Here is a 12,721-nt window from a genome sequence, read left to right as displayed (position 1 = left end):
GAAGACCTCATGTTATTGTTGGTTCGCAATTTTGATTTGCGAAAAAGATTCAGTATATATATATATATAAATAAAATTATGTTCTTTCTTTGAAGAAGAATAAACACAGCAGGCCTACCTTTTGAGTTAAAGGCACGTCTTCCACCGAAAAAAAAAGAAGGCACGTCTTCATTACATGGAAAATAAAAATAAAGATAAAAATACAACGAGATTTACCAGAAAACAGGGGAAACAAAATGACGAAGAGACCACGATCAATTGCTGTGCTGGAATTACCAGAAAAGCAAGAAGAGAAGTCGACAGAAATTGTCTGACTGATCAAAAAAGAGTATTCATTCTAGTTCTCCCACCAGTGTTTCTATGGAAATTGTCATTTTTTTTTCCCTCTTCCTCGTACAAAAACCAGGCAACAGGGCAGAAACCAAGCTGGGTACGCCTCCCCAGTATCTTCACAAGCCATATTTCTTCAGGAAGTCCTTGGTTCTCTTCCTCATGCGCATGAAGACAATGACCATGCACGCGAGGATCCATGGTGGGAAATTACCAGCACCAAAAACGTTCAACCTGCGGATCCAATCGGGGGTCTCTCTTGTAACCAGCGTGATCAGAAGAGTTATCATTGCCACTCCAAACAGGATCCTGGTTATGGGCTTTATCAAGGAGTCCTGCAAGCAAGGCACCAATCACTAGCTAAATTACTAATCATCAGGCAACAAAAAAACTTACAGCAGAACAATCTTTTGGATAAGTCCTCCGACTAGCTTCCTTATATGTGTACATACATACGTACATACATATATATACAGGAAACAAATTGAGCTTTCGACATTGCAGGCCAGGTACCACCGCACATAATAACTTCCCGATAATTTTAAATCAGCTGAGCTCTCTCTCTCTCTCTCTCTCTCTCTCTCTCTCTCTCTCTCTCTCATAGACGATAGAAATCAGCAGGATGATGATTTAGTCTAGAAAACAGGCTCAGGAAACCAAATGTCAAATTGAGAGGTCAATTATGATTATGTTCCTATATAGCATCAGCCGCGCGTTTGACATTGAGAACAACAGGCGTATTCAATCGTTCCCATCAAATCGGTTTATAGAAAATGTTCATTTTAATAAACAAACGAACGAATTGCCGCAACCCTCAACCAAAAAATAGCAGCAATCAAGCAAAGGATTCATCCAATACCCCAAAGGAATTCTTCTCAAATCCCTAATTCGATGGCTCTAGCTTAATTATCATCTTCATTCGAACGATACAAGCAAGCAATTCAAGTACCTTGGGCTCTCCGTCGATGTAAATCACGGAGCCGTCCTTGTAGGGGAGCAGGGAACGGCCGTTCCTCGGGTTGAACCGGATGGGGACGCCGCGACCGGACTCCGGAGCGAAGGCGAAGACCGACTTGAACCCGTACTTCTCGAGGATATCCCGGACCTCGAGCTGGTCCTGCTCCCACCCGCCCAGGCTCTCCTTGAAAACGTCAATCGGTCCCTTGCCCTGCCTGTAGAGGTGGATCTCGATCTCCGGCACCTTCGTCCTCACCGTCCTTCTGGTCGGGTTCGGAGCCGTGACCGGCGGCTGAACGGTCTCGATCTCTCCGCCTCCGCTGGAGGAGTTGTCCATTCTTGATGTATGAATGAAAGAACGAACGAACGAATGGATACCTCCGATCGTACCTCGGCAAAACTGTGGCGGCAGATCCGCAATATATAAGCTTGCATTTGATTCTCAAGCTGGACAAACTTAGATTGATTTTATATAATGATTGAAGCGGTGACAAAGATATAAATGAGTGAGACTATATATATGTCCGTATATAAATATAAAAATGAGGGAAATTTATTACTAAAAATTGATTATAAAAATACTTTAAAAAGTATGGATACAAAATTATTATTAAATAAAAAAATATAAAATTATATTAATCGGAATGTTGAATTTAAAGAAGAGTTGAGTTAAGGTGGATAGAGTAAAATTGTTTACTCGAAAATCAAATAAATATTCTAGTCTTGTTTTTTTTTTTTTGTAAAAGTGAATATTCCAATTTTCTCTTGAGTAATAATAAAATTTAAAATTTGCCCAATGTTTCTTCCCGTTTCAGTGAGCTCCATATAGTTTCTAGTTATTCCTTAATTTACCCTTTACTTCCTAATTTTACTATTCGAACTCAAACAAACACTATTATATAAAACACATGAGCGCACAGCAAATCCCCACAAGGCAATTTCGACATGTCCGGCTTATTTAATCGAGTGAAATCTCCCTATTTTGCTCGTGAATATTGTCACATATATCTTTGTACTAGTCATTTGTACTTCTCATGCGAATGATCCGACTCAGTACTATAATGTTCATCTAAAAATTGCACCATAAGCGTTCCTCTAAAAATTATGTATGTCGAGAATAAGATTATAGACCATTTGTCCTTTTAATTTGAATTCTCTAAACTGGATATATAATAGTTGAAGGGTTTTGGTACCTGTCATGATGAACTCTCTCCTGCTCTATTTCTAAACTTGATAGTTCTTCTAAAGTCATGTTGAACTGATTTTTACGTGTATCTCATTTGTAGATTAAGAAATGCTCAAGTCTTTAGGTATATTTATACTACAGTTGATGGCTATATATTGTTAGAAGAATTCTGAAAACAGTTCAAGCTAGAGTAATTCCTTACTGATTTTTTTTCGTTAGGTTAGTCAAGGGCACATTAATATACAGTCACAGGGAAATAGTTTTTTTTTTACTTTTACTAACTAATTTATTATGTACTCAGAGCTTTTGAACTCTTTTTCAATAGATCTCTGGCTGATTAATTCGAATCAAGTTGGTTCACTAAAAAGTAAAGTTCTCCGATCATGAATTTTTTTAATTCACAAATACTCGAACCACATATCTTATTTAAGCGGAATAATTGTTGAACCATCTGAATCAATTCATATCTGTTAATATGTTTGGCTTTTGAGTAAGGTGAAATGAAATTTTTGCATTTATAAAAAGAAAAAATTCTTCTTAAACTTTTTTTCTAAAGCTTATTTTATTTATTCATTTTAAGATTTAATCTATCGAGATTCCAACAACGCATATATGTATATATATATAACTTAGAAAGTTAGAATTTGAGAAAATTAGAGCCACTTGAAGACCTTGTACTTTTTCTAGCTCTAATAAGATAACTCCAGGAATTAGGACTTCAGAAATTAGAGCAATTTGAAATCCCCATAATAAAATTTTTCATACAATTCATCAAGTTATCTATATTTCATTAAAGAATTATTTTATGAGATACCTTACGTGATGTGACGAGATTAAATATATTATAATTGGAAAATGTGAAAATCGCATCACATTGTGAAATTGATGACGAGACAATAACATTATCTAAAATACAATACCCATCCAAACATCATTTCAGATAATAATATTTTATATCCAAAATCCAAAAAATTTGAAAATAAATTGTACAATATTCTAAAATCCTAAAGTGTAAATGCTAAAATTCCTAAACTCTAAAATCTCTAAAACCATATAACCTTTAAACCTAATCTATATTCTCCGTAAAATAATCCCAAAACCTTTAAATCCTACGGTGTTAAATTAACACTAAAATAATAAAAAATCCTAAATTTTAAGACTATTTAGACGGGTTTTAGATTTTTTTTTAAATTTAGGAGTTTTAATAATTTAGAATTTTAGAATAAATTTATAATTGCATTTTTTCGGTCACAAGGGAAAGCTTATGTGTCAATTACAATGAAATATAAATAATAAATATCTAATAAAAAAGCAAAGATAGTTCCATGACGAGAATTGAATATACAATCTCTTAGTTGAGAGGTAAGAGTATGTATCACTGCGTTATACCTTTTTCTTATAATTGCATTTTAATATAATATGATTGTTGACATTCCTCTTTTAATTGGAATATAAAGTACTAATTAATTCCTCAAATGTTATTTAAATAAACTTGTAATTAAGATGCATATTTTTAAAAAATATTATTATCACGTTACCAATCACACATGTGATATAATTGGCATGTAATCTAATCATAATATTTAATCTCGCTCGTTATGTAAAACATCGCCGTGTAATGACTTTTCACATTTCATGTCGTCAAATATATGGATCTGACTTTTCCTACCCTAGGTATATGTGATACACTAACCTTGATTTAATTCACCCTTAATAAAGAAAGGAACATATTATTATTATCATGATTATTTTGCAGAGTAAAAGTTTTAGAGTTACCGAAGCCTCTCTTGAAGTTACATAAGACCATCCTGGAATCAAAGAATCAAAAAGGATTTACAAAAAAAAATTGCCATCTACTAACTGAAATTTTTGCTAACATACCTGAATTTCGTTAGAGTAGCATAGATTTACTAATGGACTTTCTTGACCGTTAAAATAGCCGCAAAATTTGCAACGTCCTAATCAATCCATTAGTGAAGAACATTTGCTAATAGTATTAGAAAGATCGTTCGGAATTTTGAATTTTCTCTTTTTACTAACTACATTGGTCTCTCTATGACTGTATCCCAGAATTGCTGTTAGTATCGCCAATAAATATTACTTTCCTAATAGTCATACTATTAGTATTGCTAGGGTTTGAATTCATAATAATTTAGAAAAGGAAATTATAATTCATAATCATCATCAACTTAGAAAGGAAAATATAAGGCGCGCGCCTAGATCAAATTTAGAAATCACCAGTTCCCGCTTTATTAGAGACCCAAAACTTTCAAAAACCCTCCATCTTTTCCTTAATTAATTTCCAGCTTCTTTCTATCCCCTTATCTCTCTTAGGTTTGTAGGGTTTTAGGTTCCGTTTGGATTCAAAGACAATTGATTTTAACTTTAACTTTAATTTTAACTCAACACACTACATAACAAAAATACACATTTCCCAATTCAAAAATTTTAACTTTAACTTTAACTCAACACACTATACAACAAAAACACACGTTTTTCAAGTTAAATTTATTATCACATCTCATTTGTTTTTTTCCACAATCAAAATCAAAATCAAAATCAAAGTAATTTTAACTCTAAATCTAAACGGCCCATTACATTCCTAGTTGTGCTTCCAGTAAAACTCGATCGGTTGCTAGAAGACGAAGAATCGGTGGGAGAAGAAAAGAAAATCAACTTCTTGTGCATCTAATCAGATCTCTCTCTCAGCTCTCACTGGTCTCTCGCCCTCCCTCCTTCTCCTCGTTCTCATTTTCCATTGATAGAATTTGTCTTCATGCATATAAAGCCTATAATTTTTCAATACGACGGCGTTGATTGTTGATATCATCTTCAATTTGAGTTTGAGAAGGGATGGTTCATGTATTGAGGCCTTGGGTGCTATTTTGCGGTACTTCGATGGACAACTTGCTCAAAATCCTAATTGCGGAGGCATCTGACTTGCTGTTCATGATCTAATTAAAGGTATATAAATATTACCTTGATTCATCTACTCTGACTTTCATCTATTGATATCATACAGTGTAAGGCCTTTCTTATGCATCCTAGAGGAACATACAACATAACGAGGTGTTTTCTATTCTTCATTGGTAAGGAGCTCTGATCCTTATGTTTTATTGTTTGCTTCTTTTTTCCCTCCTCTTTTTTTTCTCCCCTCTTTTATTGGTTAGTTAAAAGATACTATTATTCCTATATATATATATATATATATATAAAGATACTATTATTTTATTGATTAGTTAACAGTACTAATAGTTTGCAATATTATTCTTTAGTCACTTTCAAGTCCTTTGACATCAAGCTAGAGTGTAAAAGTTATATATATTACTACTAATTTTCTAATAAATTTCTAGCCTTTATGCACACGATTCCCATTCATTAATCTATTTCTTTCTTAATTTTGCAGGCACTTTATATATGCTGGTGCACTTTCGAGGAAATTATAATCGCGTCTTGAAGAAAATAAGGATCCTCATGGAACTTCATCTTAAGATCATGTGTTTTAAAGTGACAAGAATTTGATTTCTTGAAGTGAAATAATATAAATGTAAAATTTAGAATTATTGATGTAACTTTCATGAGAATATTGTACATCAAAATCATTTAAAGTGAGTAACATATATTATTAATTTACTCAATCTAATTTTATCAAATTTAAAGTTTAATTTCTATCACATTTAAACAAAATGGTAATATTTTTCTGGCCAAAGAGAAAATATAAAAGGAAAACGGTAATAATTTTTTGGCCAAACAAAATAATACATGGAAATTTTGAATTTTGAATTTTGAATTTTGCAGGGACGTCAATAAACTGAATTTGTACTAACGGCAGCCTTCTAGTGATGGATGTATAACCGTTAGTATACCCTTGATGTTTTTTTCGAACGATAGTTGAATCTGTTCGAAGAAATCTTTACAAACGCGACTTTGGCCAACGGCTTCTTGTGGCGTTCGTATAAGTTGGTCTTACTTCTACCCACAAAATTTGTCCTTTGGCCTACGGCATTTTTCTTGTAGTAGTATCAGAGAATCAAGAATCAACGAATTACGTAATGCAATGACACACCATAATTAAGAAAAATTTAACTAAAAAATTTCAGATTCTATATTTTTTATAAACCTACTTGTGCTCTTTTGAAATATACTATTTTCATTCTACAAACTTGCAAATAAAATAAAAATCCACGCATATACATACAAATTAGACATAGTACGAAGTCACAAAGAAGAAATAGTAGTAGTATAGTAAGAGAGACAAGTTCTCTAGCTCGACGCACAGAGCTCTCGGAAGAGCCGGTTGTAACGTAGTAAGGAAGTACGGCACAGGCCAAGGAAAGGAACAGAAATATTCTACCGTAAAAAAGGGAACTGAAAAATATTAACATACATACTTACATTCATATATAAATATGTAGGCGAGAGATCACGAAGCACAGTTCATCGATCATATATATGTTAGGCAACGTCTATGTATCGAACGTCGGCCTTCTGGGATGGCTCGGCGTCCTTCTTGGGCACGGTGACGGTGAGCACCCCGTTCTCTAGGGAGCACTTGATGCCGTCGAGGTCAGCATTGTTGGGCAGGCGGAACCGTCGGGAGAAGCTGCCCCTCCGCCTCTCGACACGATGCCACTTGTCGTTTGTGTTCTCTTGTTGCTCCTTGCTGCGTTCTCCACTGATCTGGAGCACGTTGTTGTCCTCCACGTGGGCCTTCACCTCCTCCTTCCTGACTCCTGTGAGCAGGGCTACCATTAGTATCGGCAGCGGCAGAAGGTGATGATCGGCCGCTCAGCTTAGTTAGGAGCGACCTCACAAGTTTGCATGGTGATGACACTAGAGAGCATAGCCCTACCGCACATCCGACAACTGTTGCCTCCTTATCTATCATATTATTGATATATATATATATATATATGCATGCTATCGGAGAATCAATTATGAATTAATATCAACGTTGTTGTGACATCTGAAATTTGATATGTATACATACATACATATATATGCTATGAGAAGCACTTCATAGTCAGCTGGGTTTATCTGTCCGAATCATGCATGCAGATAGAGCTTATAGTACATATAAGATAGAGTCGATTGGTAATTACGTACCGGGAATGTCAGCTCTGAAGACATGGGCGTTGTCGGTCTCAAGCCAGTCAACGTGGGTGTGAGCAAGGGCAGATGTCTCATCGCCACGGTCGCGGTCGCTCAGAGTTTGGCCCCATGCCCCAGATGGGTCCCACAGGTCAGACGAGAAGGGCCCACCTCCTCGACGTCCCCCGGCCCCCATCCACGGTCCTACCGAATCCATGTATTTATATACCTTCTCCTCTCTCTCTAATTTTTTTTTTCTTTCTGATCCTCTCTTCTATAACTGTCTGTGAGTAACCAATCCAGAGATAATCAATCAATTGGCATGTGTGCATGCAGTACGTTATGTGTGTGTGCATATATATATATATATATATATGCATATTCTTTTCCGTCTTTTTATATATGAGTGTCGAAGACGATGATACAGCTAGCGAGCTAGGTAGGTAGGCACGCAGTTGCATGGAATGTGCTGGAGCTTGTGTAGCCATCCTGCAAGGTTCATGCATGGCTTCAGCTTCCCACGTGGGCAATCAAAGGACACGTACGTGGCAGATTTTGCCATGACATGACATGATTAAGTACCATGCGGTGATGAATTAGTAAACTTTAGAGGGTAACTACCGCCGTGACCGATGGGCCGGACAGACAGGGTCTTAAAATCGGGCCTATATATATCTTGGGTCCAACTCATCAGCCGCCGATATCATACCAGGTCTATATATATATATATATATATGTATATATTCAAGCAAGAAGCATGTTGTCGTTATTAATTAATACATTAGCATAAGAGATAGTACATTTATAAAGGAAAAATAGAACAAGAAAATTGTCCAAGGACTGGTATTGAGATGAGCGGACACGTACATTTACGTTATTGACTCTCTCTGCTGGCTTAAATATTGTGAAAAAATTCTTGTCCTATATAAATTATTAAATGACTCTGTATGCGTAATTTGCATCTTCATCATGTACAAAATTTAACCAATGGCCGAGGGGACTCGTCGCATTGTCACAAGGAGGCATATAAGGCGGGGGAGGCCGAACACTCGTCGAGGCTGATCCTCCATTCTTGACTATGAGTACGGTGTCCATTCCCCACGTTAAGTGTCTGTCATAATGGCAGTGTAGAAACCACACCCCTGAGAAAATTACAAGAAAAGAACCCCCGTTTTTAAAGTTAATTAAATTAAAAATTTTAACAGGGTATATCGATATCTATTCACTCTAGTACGTACTAGGCGGATGGCGAATCACCATAATAAGTATACCTGGATTATTGGCTCTGAATCTGATTGCAGCCCATCCGCTTTTGGGAACGGATATGGTATTCACGTAGGGAGGATCGATCAGATTGTACCCTTTCGGGTCATTAACTTCATCAAAGTCTCCCAGACCCGAACCAACCACATAAAACCCATATCCGTGGAGGTGCATCGGATGAGCCTCGGCTGCATCTAAAAGATTGGTCCCCTGAAAGACTATCTCTATTGACTCGTTGTAATTCAGCACCTTCACCATCCTCCCTTTCGTGGGTACTGAGATGTTAGTTGGCAGATCATCCCCTGTAAAATTGTAGTACATCGATGGAAAATCTGGGAAGCTTGTGTCGTAAACTCCACTGACGTTCCTACGTACCAAAAATGAAATAAAATATGAATGTAATACTATATATTATTATTATTATTATAGTAATATAAGAAAATTAGTTCGGTTTTAAGAAAAATGCATGCATGCATAAGCAACTTTAATTAATAATTTGGGCAAAAAGAGTGATATGATATGTGTATCGGGTACTTGAAAGTTTATAATTTGAAAGGGAGCGTGAAACATGTCAGTTTTAATTATTATGCATGTTAATTAATAATTACCGATAATATGCTTGCAATATGTCGGTTGAAGGGTTGATCCAAGTGAAATTGTTCATGCTGGAAGCCATTCTATCTCCGTAGATCCCACCGCATGAACTATTAGGGCAAATAAACACTCCCATCGACACTGTCACATACATCCTTGTGCGCACATTCAGTGGCACGTTCACCGGATGTTCTTCGTTTGCTAAGCTTTTGATTCGGTCCATAAACCTCAGAGCTGCCACATTGTCCTTATACGTGGGCAGCGTGGAGCTTGGGAACATAGGAGAACTAGGGAGAGTGTAGTTCCCATTGTACTTGAGAATCGCAGAGACGTTGCTGTGGTCATAATTGACGACGTTCAACCTATCGCTCGAGTATTGTCGTCCCGCGATATAATAATAGCTAGGGGATTGGTTCGCCATGACCAGAACATCCATCGTCTGTCCTGGACTTAATATGATGTAGCTCGTCTCGAAAGGTTTGACGTAAGACGCATCCATCCCGACTACAGTGAAGTTGTGCCCCGCAATGGAGAGGAAGAGATCCGCGTTTAGTACTGCGTTGACTATGCGCATGAGGTAGGTCTTGCCTTCATCGACGGTCACATGATACGTGCTATCTGCGGATCCAAAAGTCACATATAAAAATAAACTGACCTTTAATAATTATATTTTCCAAAGATTTAATTAACGGCAGTAATTTTTTTGGGCAGATATTAAAGGCAATTAGCTAGTCAATTACTATATACCCCCATCACCAAAAGAGACGAAGGAGCCACGTGCACCTTGTAGTCAAGAATATGTATATAAAGAAATAATTTTTTGACTATATATATAGTCATGATAGAGATGGATAAAGACTTGCCGATGTGACTAATTTGGATATGATTGTATATGGTCTCGCAAATTCAACCATTATTTCCTTGAATGTCAGCTGATCTTGGGTAACCCGCTGAATTCTTATTTTATATATATATAAGGAGTCAATATTGGAGTGCTCATGAAAATTTGACGCTAAGGAAAAAGGGTGCTTAATTAATAATTCTGATTTTGTTTATTGTTCTTTAAAGTAATATCTTCCCACCGATAGAAAAAAAAGAAAAACCTCGTGTGCGTAAATAATTAGTATAACTCATCATGCTCTTGTCAAGAGGTAACTAATTACGATTTTTCTAACCTATTTTCCTCAGAGCATAGGATGAGATCTTAGTTAAGGACTAAGGAAAAGAGGTGTCGAACCATCTTAAGTAGGCTACATTTCCTAGATAAGGACTTATACTTACCATGAATGTGTTCATGAATTTGAGAATATTATAAATAATGCTTATGTTTAAATAGTAAAAATTTGCTAAACATAAACTTATCCAATGAAAAAAAGTGCTAAACAAAATTATAACTTTAGAATTCATTCATTTATATTTTATTTATTAGTTTTTCTTTTTCCTATCCCCTTAGGGCACCGAGTTAATTAATTAGTTAATTAAATAATTGGATCTTCATTGTTTGTTTTTAAGTGCGAGCTAGCTGAGCTGAGGCGAGATTGGCTTACCATTGGAGCAGGCACAAAAGTCTCCCGGCTGGCCATTAATGGTATAGGCATCGGAGCGAGGCGTGTCTGAACCGGTCTCAAGCTCCTCTGCCAACAGTTGCCTCAAGTTTCCCTTGTACCAGCATGCTGCCGAATTGCATACCGGCGAAAATTATGAATAACATATATAACATCACTAGCTTGACCCCGATTTATTTAATTTTCAATCATATTTAGTTGTCATTTAATAAATTAAAGGAATCAGGTGATCGTCATTAATGCAGAGGGTTGCCTTTTACGTACATAGCACGATAACTTCTTCGGCATCTGGCTCTGGAAATGGATATGGAGTTCCCTCCGGAGGCAATATAACAATCGCCCCATGGATAGTGACCCGTGTCCAATCACTATGGGCGTGCCACCAGAGTGTTCCTTCCTCTGTCGTGAACTGAACCTCATATGTGAAATTTGTCCCAGGAGCTATTGGACACTGTGTGATATACTCTGGGCCATCGTGCCATGGATTTCTTGGCTGCTTTACACCATGCCTGTAGAAAAGAAAAAAAGAAAAGAAATTATTGAAGATGCAACACTTGATTAATTATTATTGCATATATTAATATTAGTGCAAATTAATAAGCGATTTTCTAAAAGTAAAATTATGTGCTTTAATTATATATGTTTATGCATTGTTTTTCTTTTCCGGTCATAAATGAAGCTCATGGGTCCTGTGTATTAGTTTTTATAGTGATCCTTTTCAATTAATCCCCTTTTTTTTTGTTGAATTAGGGGGCCAAAGCCTAACAATTAATCGGCTTTTTCTGCTAAGATTTTGTGCCCCCTTTATTTGTTGCCTTTTACAAACTATGGTGTTGCTACAACTGATGAAACAATTGATACATTTGTTTACCATATCCAGTACGTAGGTTTCTACATGTATTTACCATATCTAGTAGGGTCCTCTATATTATATTTTTGTCAGTTTTGAAAATCTTTTATCTTCTCATTTTTTTCCTGCCAATGAAGCATGAATGAATTAATTAAGGTTCCAGCATTTTGCTTCTTATATAATAAGAGGCCGCGAAGCATCCGTTTGTACTCAAAACTCATCATAAATAAATAAATAAATAAATAAATATATATATATATATATGTACGTTATCCAGAGAATTAAGCAAATTAATTAGCAAGCGCAGATCATGATATAAGTTACCAATGAAGGGTGACGCCATAGTAACCTTGGTTGATGACATTTACAAACACTGTGTCTCCTCTGTGAACATGAATCACCGGTCCGGGGAATTGGCCGTTCACAGTGAGTATGCTCTTTGTGTAGCAAAGCCTAGTGTAATTCGTCTCCACCAGCTGCATGTATATTATATACACAGAATTACAGATATGCAGATGAGATGCATATTAATTACTTATCAGGATTTCTGTAATATAGATAGAATATAGAGTTTGGCTCTGCTGATACTGATTCTGCATGGTTTCTAGCTAGCATTTGCAATCTGCATGGAGCTATATAGAGACCAACAAGACACAGTATGACACACTTACGACGAAATCGTAGCGATGGACACGGGCAAGTGCACCAGCACACATCAGGCAAAGGAACAAGCAAACGAAAAGGTATCTAGGGTTTGCATATCTGAAGGTTATTAAGACACCCATATCGCGGAGTCTCTTCCTTAGACTGGCCAAGAGGAAGAGAGGCTCTCTCTTATATATCCCTTTCTAATTTGGAAGTGATCAGTTCTCGAATGTGCTTTAC

The 12,721-nt window shown here is 36.3% G+C and overlaps 3 protein-coding genes across 3 annotated transcripts; all 3 read right to left on the bottom strand.

Annotated features, from left to right (window-relative positions):
• Window positions 1–120: 120 nt before the first annotated feature.
• Window positions 121–1,774, bottom strand: LOC116200704. The gene is made up of 2 exons (XM_031531558.1): window positions 1,280–1,774; window positions 121–665 (listed from the first exon to the last, which is right to left on the bottom strand). The coding sequence occupies exons 1-2, from the start codon at window positions 1,622–1,624 to the stop codon at window positions 450–452; spliced, it is 561 nt and encodes a 186-aa protein (XP_031387418.1). The 5' UTR covers window positions 1,625–1,774; the 3' UTR covers window positions 121–449.
• A 4,893-nt stretch (window positions 1,775–6,667) lies between these two features.
• LOC116199151 (16.9 kDa class I heat shock protein 1-like) lies at window positions 6,668–7,901 on the bottom strand. Its single transcript, XM_031529440.1, has 2 exons — window positions 7,580–7,901; window positions 6,668–7,206 (listed from the first exon to the last, which is right to left on the bottom strand). The coding sequence occupies exons 1-2, from the start codon at window positions 7,779–7,781 to the stop codon at window positions 6,929–6,931; spliced, it is 480 nt and encodes a 159-aa protein (XP_031385300.1). The 5' UTR covers window positions 7,782–7,901; the 3' UTR covers window positions 6,668–6,928.
• A 423-nt stretch (window positions 7,902–8,324) lies between these two features.
• LOC116199435 (laccase-14-like) lies at window positions 8,325–12,721 on the bottom strand. Its single transcript, XM_031529780.1, has 7 exons — window positions 12,508–12,721; window positions 12,161–12,312; window positions 11,251–11,495; window positions 10,969–11,094; window positions 9,436–10,039; window positions 8,836–9,194; window positions 8,325–8,706 (listed from the first exon to the last, which is right to left on the bottom strand). The coding sequence occupies exons 1-7, from the start codon at window positions 12,619–12,621 to the stop codon at window positions 8,498–8,500; spliced, it is 1,809 nt and encodes a 602-aa protein (XP_031385640.1). The 5' UTR covers window positions 12,622–12,721; the 3' UTR covers window positions 8,325–8,497.

The sequence above is a fragment of the Punica granatum genome, chromosome 3 (assembly GCF_007655135.1).
Source record: "Punica granatum isolate Tunisia-2019 chromosome 3, ASM765513v2, whole genome shotgun sequence".
NCBI lineage: Eukaryota > Viridiplantae > Streptophyta > Magnoliopsida > Myrtales > Lythraceae > Punica > Punica granatum.
Note: the sequence above shows the minus strand (reverse complement) of the source record. Positions and strands in the feature narration are given on the sequence as shown.